Source organism: Panthera leo, chromosome C2 (assembly GCF_018350215.1).
Source record: "Panthera leo isolate Ple1 chromosome C2, P.leo_Ple1_pat1.1, whole genome shotgun sequence".
Lineage (NCBI taxonomy): Eukaryota > Metazoa > Chordata > Mammalia > Carnivora > Felidae > Panthera > Panthera leo.
The window spans coordinates 121,457,655-121,484,679 of record NC_056687.1 but is presented as its reverse complement, the minus strand read 5'-3'; the positions used below and the strand labels follow the sequence as shown (position 1 = coordinate 121,484,679).

The window sequence follows — 27,025 nt, the reverse complement described above, 5'->3', positions numbered from 1 at the left end:
ATGGTCGACATGGGGGGCCTGGACAACCTGATTGCCAACACAGCCTACCTGCAGGCCCGGAAGACCTTGGATGGAGACAGCAAGGAGCTGCAGAGGCGACGCCGGAGTCTGGTGCTGCCCGGGCCACAGTCCTGCACCCAGCTCCGCCAGTCCCTGCCCCAGGACTTCAACAACCTGTGCGAGCAGCAGCCCATTGGCCGCCGCCTCTTCCGGGACTTCCTAGCCACAGTGCCCCCATACCAAGAGGCCGTGGCCTTCCTTGAGGAGGTGCAGAGTTGGGAGCTGGCTGAGGAGGGTCCTGTCAAGGGCAGCATGCTGCAGGGGCTAGTGGCCACTTGTGTGGCTGCTTCTGCTCCAGGGCACCCACATCCCTTCCTCAGCCCAGCTCTGGCCACCAAGTGCCAAGCAGCCACCACCAAGGAAGATCAGATAGCCCTGGTGGCACAGGCCAAGGCTGAGGTCATGGCCTTCTTGCAGGACCAGCCCTTCCGGGATTTCCTGGCCAGCCCCTTCTATGACAAGTTTCTGCAGTGGAAGGTCTTTGAGATGCAACCGGTGTCGGACAAGTACTTCGATGAGTTCCGAGTTCTGGGGAAAGGTGGTTTTGGGGAGGTAAGTGTCTCAGAATGGCTGGGCTGGAAGGTGAAGTACACAGCATAAAAGGATTTGGTTTTGCGTTAACAACAACAACAAAAAAACCTCAAGAGGACCTACTTAGAACTGATTTCAGTGCCGCCTGTGGAGAATTCCTAACTGGCTCCCACATCTTTTTTCTGGCCACCATGTGAAATAAAATGAGAGTGGGTTGGGAAAGACAAACAAAATGTGGAGTTGGCCAAGAATCTTTATGATGGGGTCTACGCCAGGAGCACACTGAAGTGCCCCCCAGACATGAGAATGATAGCAGCACACGACCACGGGAGCTCTCCGTTTCCCTTAATTGTGGTAATGGACTTGATTTGAGAAAACTTCAGGTATCTGAGAAAACATTCATCTTGAAGTAAAGTTGAGAATCAATTTTATACCACTGCCATGATCAGCTCTTTATCTTTCTAACTAGAAAAACATTTTTTGAGGTAAAATTCACGTAACATAAAATTAACCAGTAGCCATTTCAGTGGCATTGAATACATGCATCATAGTGTTGTGTAACCATCACCTCTATGTAGTTCCAAGACATTTTCATCACCCTTGTACCCATTAACAGTTACTCCCCAGTTCCGTCCCCACAATCCCTGGCGACCACTGGTCTGCTCTCTGTCTCCATGGATTTGCCTACCCTGATGTTTCGTCTAAATGGAATCACACAATATGTGACCTTTAGAATCGGGCTTCTTTCACCGAGTATAGTGTTTTGGAAGTTCACTAATGTTGCAGATATATTAGTACTTTATTCCTTCTTACGGGTGAATATTCTATTGTGTGGGTAGACTACATGTCACTTACCCATTCATCTGTTATTGGGCACTTGGGTTTTTATGCCTTTTGGCTACTGTGAACAGTGCTGCTGCGAACGTTCATGTACATGTATTTTAATACCTGTTTTCATTTCTCTTGTGTATATGCCCAGGAGTGGAATGGCTGGGTCATGTGGCAATTCTGTTTAACTTTTTGGGGAACCACCAAAATCTTCCACGTTTTATGTTCCCACCAGCAATGCACAAAGGTTCCAGTTTTTCCACATCCTTGCTAACACTTGCTATTTTCCCTTTCTTTTTCATTATGGCCCCCCTAATGGGTGGAGGGTGCAGAGTACCTCATTGTGGTCCTAGCTCTTTCTTGAAGAACCCCTATTGCTTTTGGCTTCTCTTTTCTCAGAAGCCTGCCATCTTTTAACCTCACCTGATTTCTGCCCTTTCATCCCCTGTATCAACCTTGCTGTCTTCTCCCATTAGTGCTTCTTACTTCTACCTCATCCTCTCCCTTTCTTTCTCTCTCTAAGGTATGTGCTGTCCAGGTGAGAAACACTGGTAAGATGTATGCCTGTAAGAAACTGGACAAGAAGCGGCTGAAGAAGAAAAATGGTGAGAAAATGGCTCTTTCAGAAAAGGAAATCTTGGAAAAGGTGAGCAGTCCTTTCATCGTCTCTCTGGCCTATGCCTTTGAAACCAAGTCCCATCTCTGCCTGGTCATGAGCCTGATGAATGGGGGAGACCTCAAGTTCCACATCTACAGTGTGGGTACACGGGGCCTGGACATGAGCAGGGTGGTCTTCTACTCGGCGCAGATGACCTGTGGAGTGCTGCACCTCCACTCACTCGGTATTGTCTACCGGGACATGAAGCCGGAGAATGTGCTTCTGGATGACCTCGGCAACTGCAGGCTGTCTGACCTAGGGCTGGCCGTGCAGATCCAGGATGACAAGCCTGTCACACAGAGGGTGAGTGGCTCTCCCTTGGTCCCAAGGGTGGGGTACAGAGTCGGAGAGAAGGGGAGAGGGCTGATCTATTCCCAGGGCAAATGGAGTGTTGGACATAATTCTTCTAATTTCCTTCTCCCTAAAGCCCTTATGTTGTCATCTTGCCTTAAGTGGAGTGATGTAAGAGGATTAGCTTAACTGGTTATTTGGGGGTTACTTTGCTCTCCTTTCCTGGCAGGCACAGGGAGCTTTCTTTGTGAGTTGGAAATGGTCTGTGTTTTCATGGTGAGATGGAAAGAGCTGAATCCATAGTCGGCATGTAGTATGTTCCACCAATGACCACCTCCCTGGTGCTACATTCCTGAGTCCATAAAACCTCGGTTTCCTCCTCTGGAAAATTTTAGGGGCTGGGTCCTAAAATTCCAGGAACCTAGGAGGTAAATTTTAATAGGATAAGAAAAAGAAGAAACCCTAACACTTAGCACATTAAAGTAAATATCTCCTTTCCCGTTGAGTGTGGATGGGGGAATGTTTTACTTTGGATACAGATGAAATTCTGAATGAAAATTTGTAGCAGAGAACAAAGGCAACTAGTTTGTTTTGATCAGTTTGTTTCAAAGTGGCTTGCAGAGAATTCTTTGATTAAAAGGGTATTAATTCTTTGATTAAGCAATTATGTTAAGTAAACAATACAAAATCTCTGGGATTCTGACAGGTCTTTACCTTTGAGTTTCTGTGCACAAAGGTGGGAGACAAGGGCCCAAATCAGGTTCTTAAACATTCACTTGAAACTTTGTTTTTGTACAGTTTCCAGCTTACAAGGCAGCGAGGACAATCAGCCAAGGAAGTGAGAAAAATCATGGCAAGTTTGGGAAAGTGCAGGTGATTTTATGTGGCTGTAACATAAGGGATTTTGACAAGATGTGTAGGGCTCAGATCATGCAAGGTCATTGGAATACTTTCTTATGGGGGTTGAGGAGCCCTTGAAGGGTTTTAACAAGGGGAATGACGTGAGTAGATTCACATTTTTAGAAGACTAACTTGGATTATAGATGGGAGGCAGAGGACCTAGTTAGGAGGGATTGAAGACAGTAGGATTGAAGAAGTGGGAATAGATTGGCACCATTGGAAAGAGACCTGCTGGGACATTAGGACCAGCTGGGTATGAAGGCAAAGAAGAGGGAGGGTCTCTAGCTCCAATGACTGCTTAGAGGAGTGAAACTGTTGGAAAGCTGGCAAGTTCAGCGGTGATTGTGTTGTATATGTGACAGGCAGGTCCAGATGTTCCCTGGGCATTTAGACCTATAGGTCTGGTACTGTGGAGAAAGGTCTGGGCTAGATATTGAGATTTGGAGTCATCGTGACTTGGGCAGCATCCAAGAGGAGAGGAGCAAGGATAGAAGCTGAGGAACGTGAACGTGTAGGGGATGTGGAAGAGGAGCCTTGAAGAGGTTAAATAAGTAGGTTGAGGGGTAGGAGTGGCATAGTCATGGGAGCTGTATCAGTTAAGGGTTGATCTCGGCAGCATATCATAGAAAACCCAAATAGCAGTGAATTAAACAAGACAGGGCTTTTTTTTCCTTATGTAACAAGTAGTGTGGAGATTAGTGGTGCTGGCATTAATTCCACAGCTGCAGGATGATGAGATCGACATCTCTGAGATTTTGGTCCTTTCCATGCTCCATAACCGTCTGAATTTGGAAGAGAATCCTGAGCACCAGATAAGACAGTCTACCAGACATCTTGACTTTGGTCTTGTAAGATCATAATCAAAGAATCTTGCTATGCTGTGCCCAGACTTCTGACCTGAACTATGAACTAATAAAGGAAGGTAACTGGGGGAAAGATTTTTATATGATAGCATCAAAATGAATAAAGAATATTAGCAAGGTGCTAGCCATTGTTAGAAGGACAATGTTGTCCTTTCTAATAGGGCTCAGAATGTGTACCATCTATCATAATAGAACGTGAGGCTGTAACAGAATTTGAAACTCTGGACTTGATTCTTCCAAGTGGGTAACTCTTCCCTAGGTAGGAGCTAGGCATCCTTGGAAGGGCGCAGTCCCTTTAAGGCTATTGGGGGACACTAGGTAAAGCACTTTGGACATTGCTGTATAGGCAATAGGGAGCCATTGAAGGTTTTTCAACAAGAAAGTGGCATGACCAGAGTGACCCTTTAGGAAGATGCTTTGGACACTATGTAAGATGAATTAAAGGAAAAAGAGACTGGGTTTGGGTCCCCACAAGCAGCAACTAGAAGGATCTACACAGGAGGTGATGAAGGTTGAGGAAAGGCTTTGGGCTCTGAGTAGTCATATGCCCAGAGTTCAGCAGCCCCTGGCCTCTCACCTAGGCTCCATCAAGACCCATATCTGGACTGACTTCTCTTAAAATGTGGTTGTCATCAGTGGACGGGATGAGGTGAGCACAGAACCACTCCTAAAATGTGGTGACAGAGGGAGACACCCCAGGGAAGAAAGACACAGGTGTCTCCACTCAGGTGTGAGAAAGGCCAAGGCAGACACACCGGGAGAGGCAGGGATGTTTAAGAGTGCTGGCTTGGGAGGCATAAAACCTGGATCCCTGTCCCAGCTGTGTCACGGAGTTACTGTCTGCCATTTTAGGCTGGCCTAAGGGCCTCCTTCGTCTCCCAAGTTTTATGAGTCTGTGAGATAAGTCTTTGAATTATTTGGAGGAAAAGAATTGTAAATTCAAAAGATTAATGTATGGAATAGTTACTATGATTTATGGGACTATCAGTCAGGGTTCTTATGGAACAAAGTGAAGTTACTTAAGAAATGAAATTAATAGTTTTCATAACTAAGAAGCTCAGAAGACTGGCCTGATCCAGGTGCCTGAGCAGTGTCCCTGGGGATCCCTCCCTCTGTTTCCCCACACTGCTGTCCTTCACGTTAGCCTCACTCTCACTCGGGTGATCCCCACATAGAGGCCATCTTCATACATACCCTACCAACTGAGCAACCCCATGGACAAAACACTTCTTTAAGAAAAATTCCTTCACATTTCCCAGTGAAGACTCTCAATGGACAACTTAGGTCACATGTCCAAGCACAACCAATTCTACTGGCCAGGATGCAATCACTGCTATTCCCAGGAGCCGGGGAGAAGGTCTGTCCTATCTAAACATGAGAATGTGTTCTCCAAAGGAAAATCAGGATGGAAAAGAATGAGAAATGGATGTCAGCTAGGCAAAAAGCAGTAGATGTCCCTAATAACTGCTCTTACCTCCGTGGTTTGAAAAGTTTGAAAGACTTCTGACCCCTTAATCAAGGGATGATGGGACCCTCATAGAAGATTCTATGAGGTAGGAATATTAATAGCTCCATTTTACAGATGGAGAAATTGAGATTCAGAGAGGTTAAGTTACCCACTCAAAGTCACATTGCTGATATGTGACACGAATCTGGGTACATCAGATTCGAGGGCACTTACAGATTTTGGTTTTGGTTTTGGTTTTGATTTTGAGACAGAGAGAGACAGCATGCACATGCATGTTGTGTACACACGTGAGTTGGGGAGAGGGGCCGAGGAAGAGGGCGAGAGAGAATCTTAAGCAGGCTCCACACTCAGCACAGAGCCTGACGCAGGCTCGGTTTCACAACAGTGAGATCAAAATCTGAGCCAAAATCAAGAATTGAATGCTTAACCGACTGAGCCACTCAGGCGCCCACCAGGGCACTTACAGTTTCGTTTCTACTCTGTTAAATTCACACAGAGGGCAGGACATAGAGCCTATGGTTTTTAATACTGTGAAAGGCTTTCTCTCAGTAAACCTCAGAATAAGTACATGTGATGACATTAGCATATCTTCCTCAGCCTGGTCTGATGTGGATACCAACCACAAATCTACTTGAACTCCCAGAGTGAAGACTTCAAAAAGGAGCACCCCCACCTACACAGGGAATGATGTGACTAATGTCTCAGAGCCAGCCTCCCACACATAGGCACAATATAACTAAACATGATCCCAGCCACTGTCTGTGTGCATTTTTAATAAGTGTGATAAGCACTCCTGCCTGTTCTCAGCTGACATCTACATGCATACAATAAAACTAATTCATATCACTTTTTTAGGGACTTCAGGAAAATATAATAGGAAAATTGGGCAGTGGGACTCATGCGGAGAGACTTTCAGTTTCTGAATTCTATGTGGAGAACAGTGGCCTTCATATTTTATGGAACATGAGTCTTTAAGACTTGCTCTTTTGGCAGGAATGGGAAGGAATGAAATTAGAACAGTGACCAAAAACCTTTTGACACATCTGGTTACCTTGTCCTGCTCTGACATTTCTGACCAACTCCTCATATTCAGGGGGATCATGGGTGACAGAGGTTGGGCATTATATTTATTTTGAAGTCTCTTTTGTCCCAAATACAATGCTAGAGACACACTGGATAAGTGATTTAAAAAAAAATTTTATGCTTATTTACTTTTGAGAGCGAGAAAGAGAGAGAGAGAGCACGAGCAGGGGAGGAACAGAAACACAGAATCCAAAGCAGGCTTCAGGCTCTGAGCTGTCAGCTCAGAGCCCGACGCAGGGCTCAAACCCATGAGCTGCGAGATCATGGCCTGAGCCAAAGTCAAATGCTTAACTGACTGAGCCACCCAGGTGCCCCTGAATAAGGGAGTTTTAAAAGATCTCAGAATGTGTTTCATCAAAATTAACACCCACAGGGGTGCCTGGGTGGCTCAGTCGGTGGAGTGTCTGACTTCAGCTCAGGTCATGATCTCACGGTTTGAGAGTTCGAACCCCACATCCAGCTCACTGCTGTCAGCACAGAGCCCACTTTGGATCCTCTGTTCCCCTCTCTCTGCCCCTCACCTGCTTGCACTCTCTCACAAATAAATAAACATTAAAAAAAATTAACACCTACATACCTCACAATCATTATGACCCTGCTCCAAAATTTTTTCTCTTTGAGAATTTACGTCTGAGAAACAGTGTAAGAGCCTTACAGGAGAGGAATTCTGGTGATTTCTTGGTCACACATTGGTCTCCACCAAAATTACAACCACTATCATTAACTAAATTAATTCCTAGTAATTTTTGATCACTACCAGAACTTCAAATCCATTTTCAAAGTATTTACCACTGTTGAAAGGCATTCAGAAATATTTGTTATAGTCTTAGAATTATTTTTAACATCCCTTCATTCAAAAGGCAGTCATTCATTCACTCACTCCTTCATTCAACATATATGTACCAGCATTTCCCACATACCAGGACTGTGCTAAACCTAAGAGATAGAATGATGAGCAAAAAGTGGACATGATTTCCTGCCCTCATGGAACTTAGTCTAGTGGGGAAGATAGAACTTAATAATTACTCACAGGAATGTAAAATTTCAATTATGACAAATGCTGTGAAGATGTGGTACATGGGGATCTCCAAGGAGAATTTGACTTAACACGTGAGAGGCAGAGAGTTAACCATAAGAGAAATACAACGTAACTTGATATCAGAGGGACAGATAGGTATTCACACAGCAAAGTCCTAGGAGAGTGTCTTGGGCTGGGTTTCCTGGAAACAGACTCAGAGACCCATTTACATGTGGAAGACTTATTAAGGTGCATTCTCAGGAGATGTATGCATGAAGAAGGCAGGACTTAGCAGAGGGAGAAGCTGACCCACAATGAAGTGGAAGGAACTAAGACCTCAGTCAATCCTTCAACAAGCTCTTGAGTTGGGATGGCCCTTCAGAGGCCGTACCTTTTAGGGATCCCTTAAAGGGCCCGTCAGTGACCTTGGGCTGCTGCTACAGGGGGCAGCTTGGGGCTAGGCAGTTGCCTGGGGTGGAGGGCAGTTCCCAGGGTGAGGTGCAGCTGTGAGCCATCAGCAGTCAATGCTCCCAGCGAGGGCTGGCCATATAAGTTCCAAGCTTCTTGCAAATTGCTAACGGAGGACCCTCGTTCAAATATCAGCAAAAAGCTTTCTCCTGTCTTGCATGATCCATCTTTCAACAAGTCATGGTGGTTTTTTATTTGCTATTCAGTGTCACATTCCCTCAGGCTTGGAGAGATAGGAGTGAGGGAAGACCCTCCTAGGCCTCAGGGCTCCACCCACTAGCTGGGCCTGAGGAAGCATGTGCCTGACCCCAACCCTGAACCCAATGCTGCACCTGAGTCCAGGCCTCCACAGGGGCAGGGACTCACAACAGTTGCTGAGCAGAGACAGTGGAGGAGACAACCAGGAGCCCATGACTGGGAGGCAGAAATGTGGCAGGAGACAGGACTGTGTGTGAGCCAGGCTGCATGCCGCAGGCACATGCTTCATTGTCTCATTGGACTTAATTTACAAGATAAAGATTCAATAATGGGTCAAGACAGTCTCTGTACAACTTTTAACCCTAGCACTGGGCTGCTGCTGGGCACAGGACAGCATTGGAGGCTGGCCTTGATCCCAGGAGGAGTGGAGGCCACACCTGAAGAGGGGATCTGGCCAAAGTACCATGGTCTCCACTCCACGTCGGATCGCCAGTGCAAGGGACCTGTTGCTTTTTGGGAAATAAAAGGAAGCCAAGAAAGGAAAAGGACAAAGCAAGAGGAAATGTGGTTCAAATGAAGCCAGAGAGGTGTCAAGGGCCACACCAAACCTGGCATTACAGGCCATGTTAAGGACTCCAGTTTTTTGCTTAAGAGTATCAGAAAGGAGGTACCTGGGTGGTTCTGTCAGTTGAGCAGTTGAGTGTGTATCTCTTGATCTCAGCTCAGGGCTTGATCTCAGAGTCCTGGGTTCAAGCCCCATGTTGGGCTCCATGCTGGGTGTGAAGCCTACTGAAAAAAAAAAAAGTATCAGTAAGTCTTTGAAAGGATTTAATCAAGGGAACAAAATACTTAGATTTCTGTTTTGAAAAAATTAGTCTGGGGGCACCTGGGTGGTAAACGTCTGACTTTGGCTCAGGTCATGATCTCATAGTTTGTGAGTTCGAGCCCCAGGTGGGGCTCTGTGCTGACAGCGTGCAGCCTACTTTGGATTCTCACTCTCTCCCTCTCTGTGCCCCTCCCCAACTCAACTCTCTTTCTCAAAAGTAAACATTTAAGAAAGGAAGGAAGGAAGGAAGGAAGGAAGGAAGGAAGGAAGGAAGGAAGAAAGAAAGGGAAAGAAAAGAAAAGAGAAGAAAAGAAAAAAGAAAAGAAGAGAAAAGAGAAAAGAAAAGAAAAAAGAAAATTAGTCTGAAGTAAGAACCGACCAGAGGGGATTCAGGTGGATTATGATCATTTGTAATCCAGGTGAGAGAAGGTAGCAGCTCAGATCTCAGAGCAGCTCTGGTGGAGCCAGAGCACAATGGATGAACTGGGAAGAGATTTCAGAATGAATAGGCCTCAGTGATTTGGAAAAGGCGTAAGGGAAAGAGGGGTGTCAGGGGTGATTTATAAGTAAGGTTGTATCACAGGTACAGACTTGGACCCTGAGTATAGGGAACCAGGCACACAAATGCTTGCCTTCCTAAAGCCCCAGGACAGGGAGGAGACTGACAAGTAAAAGGGCAGTTCTCACTGCCCGACTGTCAGTCGGGTGCCTGACATTTGATTGTGGTGTCGGGAAGGGCTTCCAGGAGGTGATGACAACTGAGTTGAGACTTAAAGGCAAGCAAGCTAGGCAGGTGAGGAGGAAGGGTAAAGGCTGGGCAAAGGAGTCCTCAACTGAGGGCAATTCTGGCCCCCAAGGGACTTTTGGCAATCCTTACAGTCATTTTGGTTGTCGTGATGGGGGAAGTGCTACTGGCATCTGGTGGGTAGAGGCCAAGGATCCTGCTAAACATCCTATAGTGCACAGCGCAGCCCTCACCACAAAGAATGATCTGGCCCACAATGTCTGTGCTGTCACAGTTGAAAAATCCTGCCGAGCTAAAGGCCTGAACAAGAGGCCCGGGGCTCAGGCACAGAACGACTCTGCAGCTGCCCAGAGTGTGGAGTCACTGGGTGGGAAGGGTGCAGAGAGTACAACTGGAGAGTATAGCAGATGTCAGGCCCTCGGGGGCTGGAGGAGTCAGGCAAGGGCATTTGAACTCAGGGCCTAGGGTGCTGGGGAGCCATTGAAAGCTTTCAGGCAGGAAAATGACAAAGCAGGCTTGGAAGGACACTCAGGAAGAGAGAGTTGGGATGGCAGTAAATAGGAGGACCTGGGAACTGGAGGACACTGGAGACACATTGTCCAGTGAGTTGTGGAAGTGAGGAAAGAGAGCCAGGAGGTCTGCAGGGGCGGCAGGAGGGGACTGTCATGCGGGGAACCAAAAAGTTGCATCATGGAAGTTGATGTGGACACGTGTTGGCAGCCCAGAGGAGCCATTCAGATCAGGTGCAGCTGATGAAATATGATCCTCAGCGTCAACCAGATGGAAGGGGTATGTGTGTCAGTCCTGGTTCTGACACTTACCGTGGCTGCGGTGCACACACTGACCCCTCACGTGGGGCACTCGGCCATAGGGATGCTGAGGACTGAGGGCCAACCCAAGCTGTGCAGGGTGCCTTCTTGTAATTGGCACAGACATGCACTTAGGCTGGCTTAGCCCTGCACTTGACCCCAGGCTGTCTGCCTCTTAAGCTTAATGATAAGATTAAGAAACAAGGTAGATAAAAGCCTAGCAAAGGGTAAACCTTTAGTAGGTACTCAAGAAATGATTGTTCTGATTATCCTACCAGAAGCCAAATACCAGACCCCTCAGTCACAGTTCCTTCTGTTGCATTGTTTGTGCCCCACCTGTTGGCACTGGGCTTCTCAGGTGACCTCTGCACCTGTGCTTTGTTCTCTGAGAGGCACAGGGAGCCAGCAGGACTATGGGGCCGCAGCAGGTGCAGTGGGGCGGGGGCACGCAGCTCCCCTGTAGACTGAGCCCATCAGGCATGTAGTTGCCTTGCTTCCTCACAGTCACATGGTACTCACTTGTGGTTTCATTCTGAGCATCTTAGGGACACCATGGAAAATGGGCCTCAGCCCTCTGCCGGAGAGATCCACTAGGGAACGTGGAGCCACCAAAGAACACACTCCAGTGGAAGAATCGCGACTATCGATCTCTGCCCGTGTGCCAGGCCCTGAATTTCAATCTGATGTAGTCTCAGAGGTTTTGGAGTCTTTCTTCTTGGGTGGCTGTCCTGCCTGAGACAACCGGAACCCAGGCTTGGTGACCGTGGTCTCTAACACCTGTTAAGCCTCTGCTCTGTCCCAGGCTTTTGGGAGGTATTCAGTAGGTCTTAGCGCTTTAATCCTCATCACAGTCCTATGAAGTAAGAGCTGTGAGGCAGGGGGTGACCAGTAAGTGAGAGAGCTGGAATCCGAACCACAGCAGAATGACACCAGGCTGTACAGCTGTGGAAAGCATTATTGCAGAAACCTCTCTTTTGGATCCCCTGCAGGGGCTCTCTGAAATAGGTGTCCTCCCTCGGCTGTCACAAAAAGCAGGAAGCCACCTCCGGTGAGGCTCCTGCTGCCCACCTAGGAAGTGGCCAGCAGAAAGCAGACCAGGTGCAAGAGCAGGCACTCTGGAGGCTGCAGCCTGGGGCTGAGCACGCAGGCGGAGCCTCGGAGCTAAATCCCCTGGGGTCTCAGGCCGCATTCCTCTGAGGTCTGCAAAGGCCACCGCTTAAAGGCGCAGAGGAGCAGCTGGGAACGAGAACAAAGCGGCCAGGCCCCCCTCGGAGGAAGGAAGGAGAGAGCCCCAGGAAACAGCTGATAGCGCTAAGCTCAGCTTGTTTTTTTCCTCTGCTCAACAGTTCTCCTGCCACGGCAAACAAAAGATGTACATTCTGATTCCCTCTTCTGTTTGGATTGTGCTGTCGAGTGGATCTGGTTTGTGATGAGCTGGGGTTGGGGGGGTTGGAAGAAGCATCCCGGGCAGTTTCTTTCTCTGCTGGTCAGTTTGCTGGGCCACCACCGACAAACCCAGAGAGCTTCCTTTTCTGCATATTTCTCCCCACCCAGTCATCAACTCCAGTCTGGCCTGGTCGCACCAGGGGCACGACGCTGGCATTTCTTCTAACGATGGAATTTAAGCTTACCAACTTTTCAGATTCAGTGGGAGCTGGAGGTTTACTGGTGACTTTGACCTTGAAGGACCTGCACATACACAAGCATACTTGCACACACACCCTTTTTTTATGGATACACAGAACTATTAAGTTGTGAACTGTGCCCTCTCAGTCCCATTGAAAGTCCCCTCCCTGTTCTCAGCTCTGCCAGGGTCACAGTCCACTGCTGTCCAGAGCCACATTGGGACTGCCCAGCCTGGCCCTGCCACTCAGCTCCCATGGGCCCAAGGGTAAGAGTAAGGACAGCTACAGGGGCATCTGCGCAGGTCCTGACAGTCTGGCTCTGATCCTGATCTGAGACTAGCGTGTGCACCTCCCTCCAACTTTCAACACCTGTAGGTGTCAGGAGGTCCTGATGGGCCTAAGCAGTACACATGTGTTGACTGTAGTAGATGCACTTCTTACTGCCCCCTGTGGGGGGGGGGGGTGGAGTATAAAGGAGGCGTCATTACTGGCTTCCTAAACCCTGTGCGGTGTGATGCTTGATGCCCTGCCATGCTGGGGATATCTTGTTTTGCCTGACCAGGTCTTGACTATGTAGGTCCATCAAAAGGCATTGTAAAACCAAAAGAAAAAAAAAGGGAAGGGGGGAAGGAAGGAAACAAAACAAAAAACATACACAAAACCTCCACTAAGTGTTTTGTTGCCGCTGACACTTGGGTGATCCCTATAGCCCTGGCAACCTGGCAATGGCAGTTCTGGTCACATGGACTGAAAGCGACTGTTTTGATGACACAGAGACTGATGTGCAGGGGCCCTTTGTAACTGCAGGAGTTAAACTAAGCTGTGAGAGGTCAGCATGGTTGGACCCTGCCCCATGCTGCTTGGCTAATTCTCTCCTCCCACCCCACTCTGAGGAGGCAGTTCACATGCAGAAGACAAATGGCATAAAGGGCAGGCAATTAATTTTTTCAGCTGGAGGCTGCGATGGAATTTGGGTGCTCAGAGTCTGGCGTGTGCCTCTAATTCCATTCTTCTCTGTGAAATACCTCCACTCCTCAAGGAGGTGGTGCCCTTCAAAATTCCATCACTGACATTTTCTGTCTTTAGGGCCAAGAGGTAAAGATAGTCCTGAAAACTATTTGGAATGCATCTCAAGCTGCCCTGCATGCTGTCCTATGCTCCTTCCATTATACCAAGAGGCTGTAGTGCTATGAGGATGGTGGGCCGACTCTTCATTTATTTCCCTGGGGAGGGAGCAAGATGGTCCTGGAGGATGGCTCAGGGTCTGGTCCCCACCTCCTAGCAGAGGTTGCTTGTGTGGAGCAGCCCAGCCAGCCTGATGAGCAGAGATACAGGGAAAGGATGAAGAGCTTGTTGGGGAAAGGGGAAGGGAAGCAGTTTAAGCAAGAATGGACCAAGATGAGGTCTTGGTCCTTGATAGATAGAGAGAGGGAACGAGAGGACTCTAAGGGGAGCAGAGAAATCTGAAGGGAACCTGGAAGAGTTTGAAACAGCCAGCTCACCTACTTCCATAGAGGCAGTGCAATGTCGTGGTTCAGAGTGCAGACCTGTGTGTGAATCCTGGGTGGATGACCCCGGGTAAGATTTAAACCCTCTGTGGTTCTGTTTTCTAATCTGTAAAATGGGAGATAAAATAGTTTGTCTCATAGGTTTATCATAGAGATGAAACGAGAAATTCACGTAAAGCACTTGAGAATATATTTAGCATGTAATAAGCACGTAGTAAGTATTGTACATTATTTCCAATTTTCTCCCCAGCCTGTGTCTTACATCCTTTGTTTTAGGACAAGGCATGTTCTCTCCTTTCACCCTATACCTTCTACTGAGCAACCGATGTTTATCTGGTGTCCTGATTAGCTATTTTAATCCTTAAAGTCACTCACCTCTGAAATCTGCTAATTGGAAGGGGACCACACACAGAGCAAGCTCACAATCAGTATTGCTAAGTAGAATTTACCAATCACCACCATCTAAACTGCACTTGGATGTTGTTTGTAATCTTTCATCATGCCTCTCCAACCCCAGCAGAAGGGACTGAACCAGAGAGAAGCTGGACCCAGGAACATATAACTCAGCTGAGAGTTGTAGAGAGTGAAATACTTTGTACAGGGAGACCCTCTGTCCCCTCCACACCTTAGCTCCCAGAATGAGAGCAAGCAGGCTGACCCCTTTCAGGTGGGGTATTGGAGCATCTCTGTCTGGGGAAACTGAGCATGCTAACACAAAAGGTCTATGGATACTCACAGGTGGGTCCCCATTGAAATGGCTTGGCAGGATCACCCTATGGTGAAGCCCATCATTTGACAAGCTGCTTGTCAGCTTTAAACATGAATAGTCAAAGATCATTTATTATTTGAAAGAACCTTCCAAAATGAAAGACTATGCAAAAACCAACAGAAGAAAGAAGCTTATAGAGAGCAGAAACAATGCAATGAATAGAACATTTTTTTATTTGTAATTAATATCATATGAGATTGAAGAGGAAATGCTGCATCCATGAAACAAGAACAAATGCTAGAAAACAAGAAACATTCAGAGAAGAAAAGGACATTTGGAAATAAAAAAAAATCATGAATAAGTTTGCAGAAAAACATGGATAAATCTCAAAACATTATGTCAAAAAAAAAAAAAAAGAAATCAGACACAAAAGAATACCTACCATACAATTCCATTTACATGAAATCCAAGAACAGACAAAACTTATCTATGGTGACAGAAATCAGAAAGTGGTTGCCTGCAAAGTAGGGAGGAGAATGGACTAGAAAGAGACACAAGAGAACTTTCTGGGTGGATAAAAGTATTCTATATCTTGCTTGGGTGGTGCTTATATGGGTATATTCAATTATCAAAATTTATTTAACTGAACATCTACTATCTGCACATTTTTCTATGTTAATTGTATGTTAATAAAAAACATTTGCAGAAATGAAATTTCAGTAGAAGGATTAAGCCTCTAGATCTAGCTATTAATTTATAGGAAACACTAAGGATAGAGGAACATGTTAAATGATACCATAGGGATGCTATCAGCAAAATCTCACCTGGGATACTCTATAGTTTAGCCACTTTTTCTAACAAAAACTTTCAAAGGGCTGAGAGGCAGAGAGATGAGGTATTTATATATTCACAAAAATTTACAAGACATACCAAGCAATTACACTGTATTGACCTTATTTGTATAACAAACTATTTACAGGACAGGTTTACAGGACAAGTGGAGAAGTGTAAGCATGTCCAGATTTTGATAATGATAAAGAATTATTGCTACTTTTAAAATGAGATAATGGTATTGTAGTGCTTTGGCATTGTTTGTTTTTTTAAGTGGCCTTATCTTTTAGAGATTCATAGTGAAATACAAGTGATATGATGTCGAGGATAGTCTGGGGCAGTAGGAGTGGGTCAGGGATAAGAGATGAAACAAGATTGACAATTTGTTGATAATTGTCAAAGCTGAGTGTAGCCTATACTGGATTTATTATTCTCATCTCTCTTTTGTGTGTGCTTGAAATTTCCCATAATAAAATACTTTAAAAAAAGAAGAAGAATTGGAGAAAAAATAGAGGGAATGTCCTGGAAAGAAAGAAGGAAAAGAAAAGAAAAGAAAGAAAGGAGGGAGGGAAGGAAGGAGGGAGGGAGAGAGAAAGAAAAAGAAAGAAAGAAAGAAAGAAAGAAAGAAAGAAAGAAAGAAAGAAAGAAAGAAAGGAAAGACAGATGGAAAATAAAAGCAAAAGATAAGAAACATAGGGGATTCATCGAGAATTTCCAAAAAGAACAAGAGAGGAAAGAAAATGGAAGGGAGAAAATGATCAAAGAAATAATATGAGAAAGGTTCCAGATTCTGACAGCCATTAGTTTCTGGATTAAGCAGCCAACCAGTAACCAGCATCACAGATGGAAAAAGCCCCACACCAAAGTACATCATTGAGAAGTTTCATCAGGTTTGTATACTGGGCCACAAACCTCACACACCTTCTCACAGTCCCTCTCTGCCTCTTCTCTCTGTTTAGGACAGCACCCTCCTGGCTCCACTTGTAGGCCTAGTTGCTCCTCTACTTTTAGAATTGGAGGAAATATCATACTGTGCGATGTGAATCCTGGTTTCTAGGCAGCTGCTAAAGGTCTGGATGACATATCTGGAAATACAGACCAGTTAGATTTTGGGTAATCCATGATTCGTGGAAGTAGGAGATGGGAGGGAGCTGGTAAGATGGATTCCCCCTCCTTCCCTCTCTCCTGCAGTTCCTCTTTATAACCCTTCCAGAAGATTCTCTTGTTCCTGGTGAACCGGCAGCCACCCAGTAATGCCTGGCATTGCATCCCCTTCCCTCACTCCTTTTTCCCCTCTATGTTCTTATTATAAAAACTTTCAAACATGTAGGAAAGAATTCCACATCAAGAACCTGTATACCCATTATCTAGCTTTTACTGTAGACATTTGGAACAGCTTTATTGAGATATAATTTAACTGCCATAAAACTGACCCATTTAAAGTACACACGTCAGTGGGTTTTAGTATATTCATAGAGCCATGCAAACATTATCACAGTTTTAGAAATTTTTCTTCACCCCAGAAAGAAATCCCCTACCCTTTAGCATCACTCCCACCACCACCCCCCCCCCCCCCAACCATAAGCAACCACTAATGCATTTCTTGGCTGCATGGAATTGCCTATTTTGGACATTATATACACATGGAGACATACAATATGTGGCCATTTGTGTTTGGCTTCTTTAACTTGGCATAATGTCTTCATGATTCATCCATATTGTAGCATATATCAGTACTTCATTCCTTTTAAGGCCAATGTTCCATTGTATGTCATCAATATTTTATTAGATTCACTTTGTCACATGTCTATCCATTTATCCATCCCTCTACTGATCCATTAATCTGTCTTACATCTTTTATATATATTTTTTAAATGTTTATGTGTTTATTTTGAGAGAGCGAGAGCAAGACAGAGCATATGAGCAGGGGAGGGGCAGCCAGAGAGGGAGAGAGAGAATGCCAAGCAGGCTCCATGCCCATTGTGGAGCCCAACCCTGAGATCTTGACCCGAGCCAAAATCAAGAGTTGGATTCTCAACTGACTGCGCCACCCAGGTGCCCCTCTTTTATGTATTTCTAAGCAAGCTCATTCCCCCTCTTCCCCAACCCTTAGCACCTTGACCTTGCACAAGGTTACCCTAGGTACAAAGGAAGCTGGGAGATGGAGTGCTTAGCCTTCTGGCCTCTCTAGTAGAGGGATAGAAGGGAAAAGGGAGACTGGGAATGAGTTTTTGCTATTTTGGCATACAGTGTTTCTCAATCTCATCCTCATCTCTCCCTCTGGTCTCCCCTCCCACCATTGCATCCCACAGATCTTGTATTCCAGAAATGTCAAATTCCTTAAAGCTCCCCACATTATTCCTGGCTTCATATCTCATATATGCTTATTAGCTAGCTAGCTCTCTGTGTGTGACAGATTCTTCCCTCATGATTCAGCTCAGCTATCACCCTTCAGTGAAGTATCCCCAACACACACACACACACACACACACACACACACACACACACACACCTTCTGGCCTCTCTGTGCTTGTTTTATACTCCCATTATGGCATTTACCCTACTTTACTGAGTTGACCTTTTGACCTGTCTCTACCAGCCTGTAAATCCTGAAGGGCAAAGGCCGGGTATTATATGTGTTGGTATCTCTAAAACTCACTGGAGGGCATGACTCAATAAATATTGGTTGGATAGTGAATGGAAAACATCCAGTTACCATTGTTGCTATTGTTTACTTAACAAACATTTTGTTGGGCATGCACCAGATGAGGCCCTGCAGTAAGTACCTAGTTTGGATACAAAGATGAGTGAGACTATATCCTGGGCCTTAGAGGAGCCTACGGGACCTTTTGTCTGGACAAATGCAAAACTAGACAAGATGCCAGGGCAACAGATGTAAACTGGGACTGTACCGGGCAAACCGGAACATATGGTCACCCAAATTATATATCAGCTTCTATGAAAACAGCAGTGCCGCGCTGACTCATGCCCAGCCCGTCAGACCCCAGTCACTTCCAGAACCGGCCAATTACTTCTCATTAGTGCTTGGGTCATATATGTTTTTCATTGTTGTTATCCACGTAGAAATTACCTGTGAAATTTAATATTCCTAATGCAAAATATATACTGTGCATGTAAAAAACATATACTTAAGCAATTAGACAGAAAAAAAAATCACCAAATAAACAACTAAAAACACTTTTCTAACTTTTTTGGTGTACTGGAATGCATATTTATAATTGGTGTGTGAAACCCAGTATATATTTAAACTTCTTGGTATTAACAGTAGACTTTAGTCTGTTGTCTTTATTGATGGGCATTTGGAAATTTCCAGCTTGTAACCATTATGAATAATGAAGCTGTGAACATCTCAGCATAGATTTCTTTTTCCTTCTGAGTCATTTCTTTGAGATACATACTCCAAAGGTAAGTCAACTGGTTGAAGAAAAGGAACAGTTGGTACATATTATTGTCTATGACTATTTATATCTTACTGCTCTCCTAAAAGTCTGGGTCAATTTACACAGCACATCTGTTTTTCACAACTCTGCCAATAATTTATATTATCATTTTTATGTACTAATGGAAGCATATTGTCATTTTAGGGTATACTTTGAATTTTTAATTGCTGAAGAAGTTATGCATTGTACTTTAACCAAAAACAACTTAGTTTTTATGAAATCATAATGTGTTTGTGTGTGTGTGTGTGTATATGCATATTATAAACCATGTGTATATACACACATACTTACACACATATATACATGGTTTATAATAATGAGGTATGTTATAGGTATTCATTAAATATTGAATTAATTATTAAAATCACACATTCACAAAAGGACAATAACTGCTTGATTCCACATATATGAGGGACCTAGAGTAGGCAGATTAATAGAGACAGAAAGTAGAATGGTGGTTGCCAGGGCCTGGGGAGTGGGGGCAATGGGGAGTTATGTAATGGGTATAGAGTTTCAGTTTTGCAAGGTGAAAAGAATTCTGGAGATAGATAGTGATCATGGTTGTACAACGAGGTGAATGTACTTAATACTCTTGAACTGTACATTTAAAAATTATTAAGATGACAACTTTTATGTTATATGTATTTTGCTCTAACAAAAAATATGTATTTAAAAAATACTTTTTTAAATCCAGTGGTCATTTGGCATGTATTGCCATTAGAAGGGTGCCTACAAAATATACTCATGCATGTTAGATGAAATTTCATATGTGGAATTTTCTAGATTAAAATGGCTCTGCTAATTTTCAATGCAGAGACAGGCAGAGATGTGTGAGATTAATATCAGTACGTAGCAAATAGAATAAGAATCACAGACCGGATAATATATGAACATTCAATATTAGCAACCTTTAAAAACCTTTAGCAACCTAAAGTGCTCAACCTTTAAAAACCATGCATCTAGGGGTGCCTGGATGGCTGTCCGTTAAGTAACCAACTGGTGATTTTGGCTCATGGTTCATGAGTTCGAGGCCCACACTGAATGGCTCTGCTCTGACAGTGTAGAGCTTGCTGGGGGTTCTCTCTCTCCCTCTGTCTCTCTCTACCCCTCCCCACTCACATGTGCCTGCACGTACTCTCTCTTCCTCTCTCTCTCAAAATAAATAAGTGAACTTTAAAAAAAAATACCATGCATCTAATTTTCTATTACCTGTGAATAAAATACAGAGGCCGAGCTTAGGAGAATCATAAAGACATCTACTTGAACTTTTCAACTTAGTGATGAAGTGTCTCACTTCAAGGACAGCCTCATTTGTCCCTTTTATAATGCACTGCAGCTAAATCCTCTTTATGTCTCATTTGCCAAAATGGATCACATGGCCTGCCCCAACTGCACTAGACGATGCTGGAAAAGCAGGGACTAGAATAGATTAGACACATTGCCACCCCAAATAAGTTAAGATTCCCTTAACAAAGAAAGAAAAGGAGAATGGGTATTGGATAGGCAATCAGCAGTGTTTGTTACACTCACATTAGTATTTTTGTTTTGTTTCTTGTTTGGGGTATTACAGGCTGGAACCAATGGTTATATGGCTCCTGAAATCCTAATGGAAAAAGTGAGTTATTCCTATCCTGTGGACTGGTTTGCAATGGGATGCAGTATTTATGAAATGGTTGCTGGACGAACACCATTCAAAGATTACAAGGAAAAAGTCAGTAAAGAGGATTTAAAGCAAAGAACCCTGAAAGAAGAGGTCAGATTCCAACATGATAACTTCACGGAGGAAGCAAAAGATATTTGCAGACTCTTCTTGGCTAAGAAACCAGAACAACGTTTAGGAAGCAGGTAAACTACCATATAACAGAGGTGATTAGCAGTGTCAGCATTGTCCATGGGGATTTAGAACGTACTTTGGATTAGTGCTGAGGCCTTGAGGTTAAGTTTTATTATTATTTTCCTATTATTATTTGCATGTTATATGGTTAAGTATTTCTGATACTTTCAAACACTATAAGCACTTGATATGGAACAATCTCCAAGATATGTATATATATCTTGTTTTCATATATATATTATATATGAAATATATAATATATAATAGAACATAAAATATAATATGATAACATATATGAAATATATATAAATATATAATGTATATAAATATATATTAAAAACATATTATTTATATTTACTATATATTTTTAATATTTATTTATTTTGCGAGACACCACACGAGTGCTTGAGCAGAGGGGCACAGAAAGAGGGTGAGAAAGAATCCAAGTGGACTCCCCACTGAGCATGGAGCCCGAGGCAGAGCTTGATCTCATGACCTGAAGATCATGACCTGAGCCAAAATCAAGAGATCAAGAGTAGGACTTAACTGAGCCACCCAGTCACCCCGAATATTCTGCCACGTAATTTTTTTTAATCAAAAAAAATTTTTTTAATGTTTATTTACTTTTGAGAGAGAGAGAGAGACCACACATACATGCTGGTGGGGAAGGTGCAGAGAGAGACAGGGGGACCAAGGATCCAAAGTAGGCTTCAAGCTGACAGCAGAGAGCCTGATGCAGGGCCTGAACCCACAAGCCTGGACCTGAGCCAAAATCAAGAGTTGTACACTTAACTGACTGAGCCACCCAGGTGCCCCGACCTGATTTTTTTAAATAGCAAAACAAAATCCATTTGTAATAACTTCCAAAGCATGACAGACACCAAACTAACAAACACGTATTTTGAAATTTGGTGGAAATTATGCATTTATGTGAAGTAAAACATGGAGCTGATTTTCCTGTGTAGATTCCAATGTTGTATTACTGTGGTCAGAATAGGCCACGTCATGATAACAAGCAAATCCCAGAGTCTCTGCAGCTTAAAACTAATGGAATTTTTCTCATTCACACAAAGTCCCTTGTGGGTCCAGCAGCACTCCAGGGTGTCTCCCTACTGAGCAGTGACTCAGAGATCCAGGCTGCTTCCAACTGACAGCTCCATTGGAACTCGTGGCTTCCAGTTGATGTAGCAAGAGAAGAGAGCACGGAGAACCTGGGGAACTTTGTACCGCCTCGGTCAGGAAGTGACCCACTTGCACAGCACTTCACACACATTTCCGTTTGCCCAGAATGAGTCTTGGCCCTGCCCAAGGTCAAAGGGTCTGGCTAGCGTTGTCTTCCAGGTGCCCAGGAAGGAGAGGAGACACAGAAATGGTGACCATTGACCGTGTCTACGCGCGGGTTCTCAAGCACAGGGAGGATGAGCGGGCACACTAACAGCGGCCGAGGCAGCAAGGAAAGCAAACAGTCTCTCTAGATGACTTCCCTGAAGGGAACACCACCGCTTGCCAGGATTGATTGAAAATCTATAAACACGCTGTGGGTATATAAAATGAAATGTTGACAAACTTCTTCGGGAAAATGCCACCTTAAAGCCCTGGCTCATTGCCTGAAGCTGCTCCATCAAGCAAAACCTTTTAATAAAGCATCTGTTGTTGTGATTGTTTTGAATAAAACTGTTTACAACATTAGAGAAAAGGCATATAAAAACCAGCTGTTCGGTGAAAGACAAAACCTTCCAACATTTTCATTTCAACTCTGTATTTTTTTAAAAATTCAAATGAGATAATGCTTGATTGATTTAGTGGTGTCCTTCAGGGCCGAGCAAATGCCTACACAGCATGTCACACAGAAGATGGGTCACGTGGCCCCTCCCTGTTGCATTCATGAACATTTGAAATAAATTTTAAAAACCCTTTCCTTCTTTAGATGCCACTGAAAGGATCTTCCCTTTGTCTTCATAGGTCTGTGAATTAATTTTGCAGAAAAGTTGAAAGCTTTTCTGAGCATCTCACAAGGGCTCTTGAGAGGATTTATCGTGTTTTCCAATAAAATAAAAGCTAAAGCCCATTTAAACATTTTGCAGGTTTTATTCTGATCAGTTAGTGCAGCAGAACAAGATCAAATAACCGTGCAAGCCTCTGACTTAAGTGCTTCTCCAACACATAATTTCATACCAATACATACTGTTCTTGGCAGACCAAACCCCACAGTGTATGGTCAGGTGGTATCTTTGCTTCATTGACTGTTACAAGAAAATCCATTGTAATCTCGATGTGGGGTTCAGGAACACAAGAGCACCTGTAAATGCTGTGAAATGAAATCTACCCCAACAAGCAGGAGAATCTCCTTTCCTACCGTGGCCCGTTTGGCTGTTACAAAAGATGCCGCCTCAACCAGTAGCCTCTCCTGTTTGTCCAAAGTGCACTGCATAATGGTGGGCAAAAAAGATCTCTGCACGAAGCTGCCAGGGAAAGATTCAAGAGTAAAATAATACATGTTATTTCTAATTACAGAACTGACATAAGAGGCACCAGTGCAAAAAGTAAAGTGATCAACTTTGCAGTGTCCCAGACACCGAGTAAAAGGAATAGGGGTTACAAAGCCTGGTCTTTATTGTCAGCATCAGCACCACAGACATTTAGTGGAAAAGGGCATAAAGCATGGACCCTGCCCCCCAGGGGCATCTAGTTGGGGTGATGGAGAACATAAAGAAAACCTTTCGGGGGCTATTGTTCCTTTTGTCCTTTGTGACTAGTTGCAAAAGGGCTGCAGTCAGCCATCCCTGCCGGACAAGCCAAGGCCATTTGGGCCTGTTGCTTGAGATATTACTTGAGAACTGTTCATCCTGATGTCAAGACGGGCTTGACAAGTTTCTCAAGGTTACTGAGCCCCTGGGCACTCTGTTTATCCAAGTTAAAACTGCTCTGAGTGAGTTTGAGGAGGACTCTTGACCTGTGGGACAGTGTGTTCATGCCTGCTGATGGTCATCAAGGTGGTGTGAGCTCCTTCCTCAGGGCATCTGGTCCCATTCCAACTCTCGTTTTCGTTGAGACTCCGAGACTTGGGGTTCATTCCTGATCTACTTGGACGGAATTCTAGCTCTTTCCTTGTTCTGCCACATGTAAAATCTACGTGATACCCTCCCCACACCAAAATCTGATACCTTAAAATGTTGAATGTTGCTATGTGAATTATACCTCATAAACCTAACTACAGAGAAAAATCCATCTTCAAAGCTTCAAATGATCTCAGTAACCCTCCCTCAAGACTGTGACTCTACAGGATGTAAGCCACACAGACAGACACCGGTCAGTGAGTTCTAGGAGATGGCAAGCCCGCATTTTCCTTCCTTTCAGTTGAGGGAGACTTGGTGGCTTTGAGAAAAAGAGAGACACCTGCAGTACCTCCTGATGCAGTTCTCCATACCTGTTTTTCAGCTGGTGCATAATGAGACAAGTCCAAGGAGCCCTGCACCTACCTTTCTGGACGGTGCTAGGCCTGAACCACAGAAAACAACCCAGAGAATGGCTAGACATCAGACGCCTCCAACTGAATTTCTCTTTTTCACAATAATATTCGATTACAATTTTCCTTTGAAAAACTCACCTATGTCTTTTGGCTTTTTCAGAGGCACAGCTATTTATGAATGCAGAAGCAACTGAAGAGGGTAAAAGAGGTTAAAAATGCAGTTAAAAGACAAGACAGGCATTGTTGTGATGGTTGACTGTGATAACAGCGCTTCACTTTGTGTTAGTTGAGAGTAGGCTCTGGATAGATGCTAGTTATTCTCCCTGCCGTTATTAGTAATGTCATTATTGTGTTTAGAACCTATTGGATAGAGTCTGCTGCAGTAATTATCTGACATTGTAGGGAGTCTGTGAAGGGGGTATATGGGAGAAGTCCTCAGTCCTTTTCCTGAAAGCTCTTTGATAACTGGAATAAAAGTAAAGGGAAAACTATGAACGTGATTAATTTTTAATAAGGTTGATTTATGAAAGAAATCGACTTTTGCGTAAGAGAAGATATTTCTTAGAGCAGTATATCTATTCACATAAAAGAAAAAGGAAGGGGTGCCTGGGTGGCTCAGCTGGTTAAGCGTCTGACTCTTGGTTTCGGCTTAGGTCATGATCTCATGGCTTCTGAGTTCAAACCCTGTGTTGGGCTCTGCACTGGCAGTGCAGAGCCTGCTTGGGATTCTCCCTTTTTCCCTCTTTCTCTGCCCCTCCCCCATTCATGCTGTCTCTGTCTCAAATAAATAAATAAACAAAAAAAAAAAGGAAAAAATCATTTGAATCTGATGCCACAATACAGCCCTCTTTTTATTTCTTTAAAACTTGGACTTAAGAGGGACCAAAAGAAATGTGTGGTAGGCTGCCCCTCGTATGGTTCCCAAAGATCTCCCTTCTATTATCCACAGTCCCGTGTAATCCCTTCCCTTAAGCGTGGGCTGGACTTACTGATTTGCTTCTAAAAATATAGCAGAAATAATGAGATGTCATTTCCAAGATAAGGTATTAAAAGACTGTGCTTTTTTAATCTTGGGCTTGCTTTCCCTCTCTCTCTCTCTCTCTCTCTCCTCCTCTCCTTCCCTCCCTGCCTCCCTCCCTCCCTCCCTTCCTCCCTCCCTCCCTCCCTTCCTCTTTAATCATTTGCCCTGGGGAAATCCAGGTGCAAAGTTATAAAGTAGCCTTCTGCAGTGGCTCACATGGTGAGGAATGGAGGCTCGCCAATAACCACGTGAGTGAGCTTAGAAGCAGATTTTCTCCCTCAACTCCACTCAAACCTTCAGATGAGACCACAGCCCTGAACAGCTTTACTGTAACCTCATGAAAGAGGCACCTAGTGAAACCATTTATAGATTCTTGACCCACAAAAATTGTGAGATAATAAATGTTTGTTGTTTTAAGTCACTAAATGTTAGGGTAGCTTGTTACACAGAAATAGATAACTAATATAAGAGGTTACACAATTGGGAACGTATATTTTTCTCCCTTATTCTAAGGTAAATGCTGGAATAATTTCTAGACAAGGGTTTGATAACAAATAACCATAGTCTTGGGCACTGAAAGTATGCTCATTAACACTAATAGTTACTAATGCATTTAAAAAAAATTTTTTTTATGTTTATTTATTTTTGACAGAGACAGAATGTGAGTGGGTTAGGGACAGAGAGAGGGAGACACAGAATCCAAAGCAGGCTCCATGTTCCGAGCTGTCAGCACAGAGCCCAACGTGGGTCTCAAACTCACAAGCTGTGATCATGACCTGAGCCGAAGTCAGACACTCAACCGACTGAGCCACCCAGGCGCCCCCTAATGCATTTTTTTTAAGTCTTTAAAAATATTGTGGCAGTGGGGGGAGGTAGGTGGAGCTCCTAGACACCATGTCATATGAAGAGTGGGGAGATATGGGTGCTGTCTTTTAGAATGTGGTGGGAAGAGACATGCTTCCCTTGTTCTGTCTGACCCTGAAGGGCAGAGCAAAATGCAATGACTATAAAGTTGCAGGCAAGCAGATTCTGGCCTCACTGAATTTTGCTTGTATTTCCACAAAACACTAAGGATAAAAGTCATGTCAACTGCTTGACTCTAAAAATTAGATCTACATGTGAAGGTTTATCTGCAAACAATGAAAATGCTACTGTCTGTGTAAGGTGATTTTTGAAGTCATTATTTTTCTAAATTATTCTTTATGTCATTATATTGTCTTTGCAATTAAAATGAAATGTATTACAGGAAAAGAATGCTGCACATTTTGTATTGTTAGAACATTTCCTGTTTTGGTTTGTTAGTGTGACTCAGTCTGACCATCTCCTTTCTTTACAGAGAGAAGTCTGATGATCCCAGGCAACACCCTTTCTTCAAAACCATCAATTTTGCTCGCCTGGAAGCTGGCCTAGTTGAGCCCCCATTTGTGCCAGACCCTTCCGTGGTTTATGCCAAAGACATCGCTGAAATTGAAGATTTCTCTGAGGTTCGGGGAATTGAATTTGATGATAAAGATAAGACATTCTTCCAAAGATTTGCAACAGGTGCTGTCCCCATAGCATGGCAGGAAGAAATTATAGAAACGGGACTGTTTGAAGAATTGAATGACCCCAACAGGCCTGCAGGTTGTGGGGATGGTAATTCATCCAAGTCTGGTGTGTGTTTGTTATTATAAGTTGTTCTCTCTACCAGATGGGCAGCAGGAATTTCAGCTGACATAATCCTTGAATGTTCCTAACACATGAAAATCTGTTGAATGAGGACTGATCAATCAGGAGGGGCATTTCAACCATAGAACAGTTCAAAGGACAGGTGTGCTCACC

General features: G+C 44.1%; 1 protein-coding gene across 1 annotated transcript; it reads left to right on the top strand.

Annotated features, from left to right (window-relative positions):
- On the top strand, positions 1 to 27,025 carry GRK7 (G protein-coupled receptor kinase 7). The gene is made up of 4 exons (XM_042955735.1): positions 1 to 612; positions 1,943 to 2,380; positions 20,451 to 20,725; positions 26,541 to 27,025. Exons 1-4 carry the CDS (start codon positions 1 to 3, stop codon positions 26,875 to 26,877), a joined length of 1,662 nt encoding a protein of 553 aa, XP_042811669.1. The 3' UTR covers positions 26,878 to 27,025.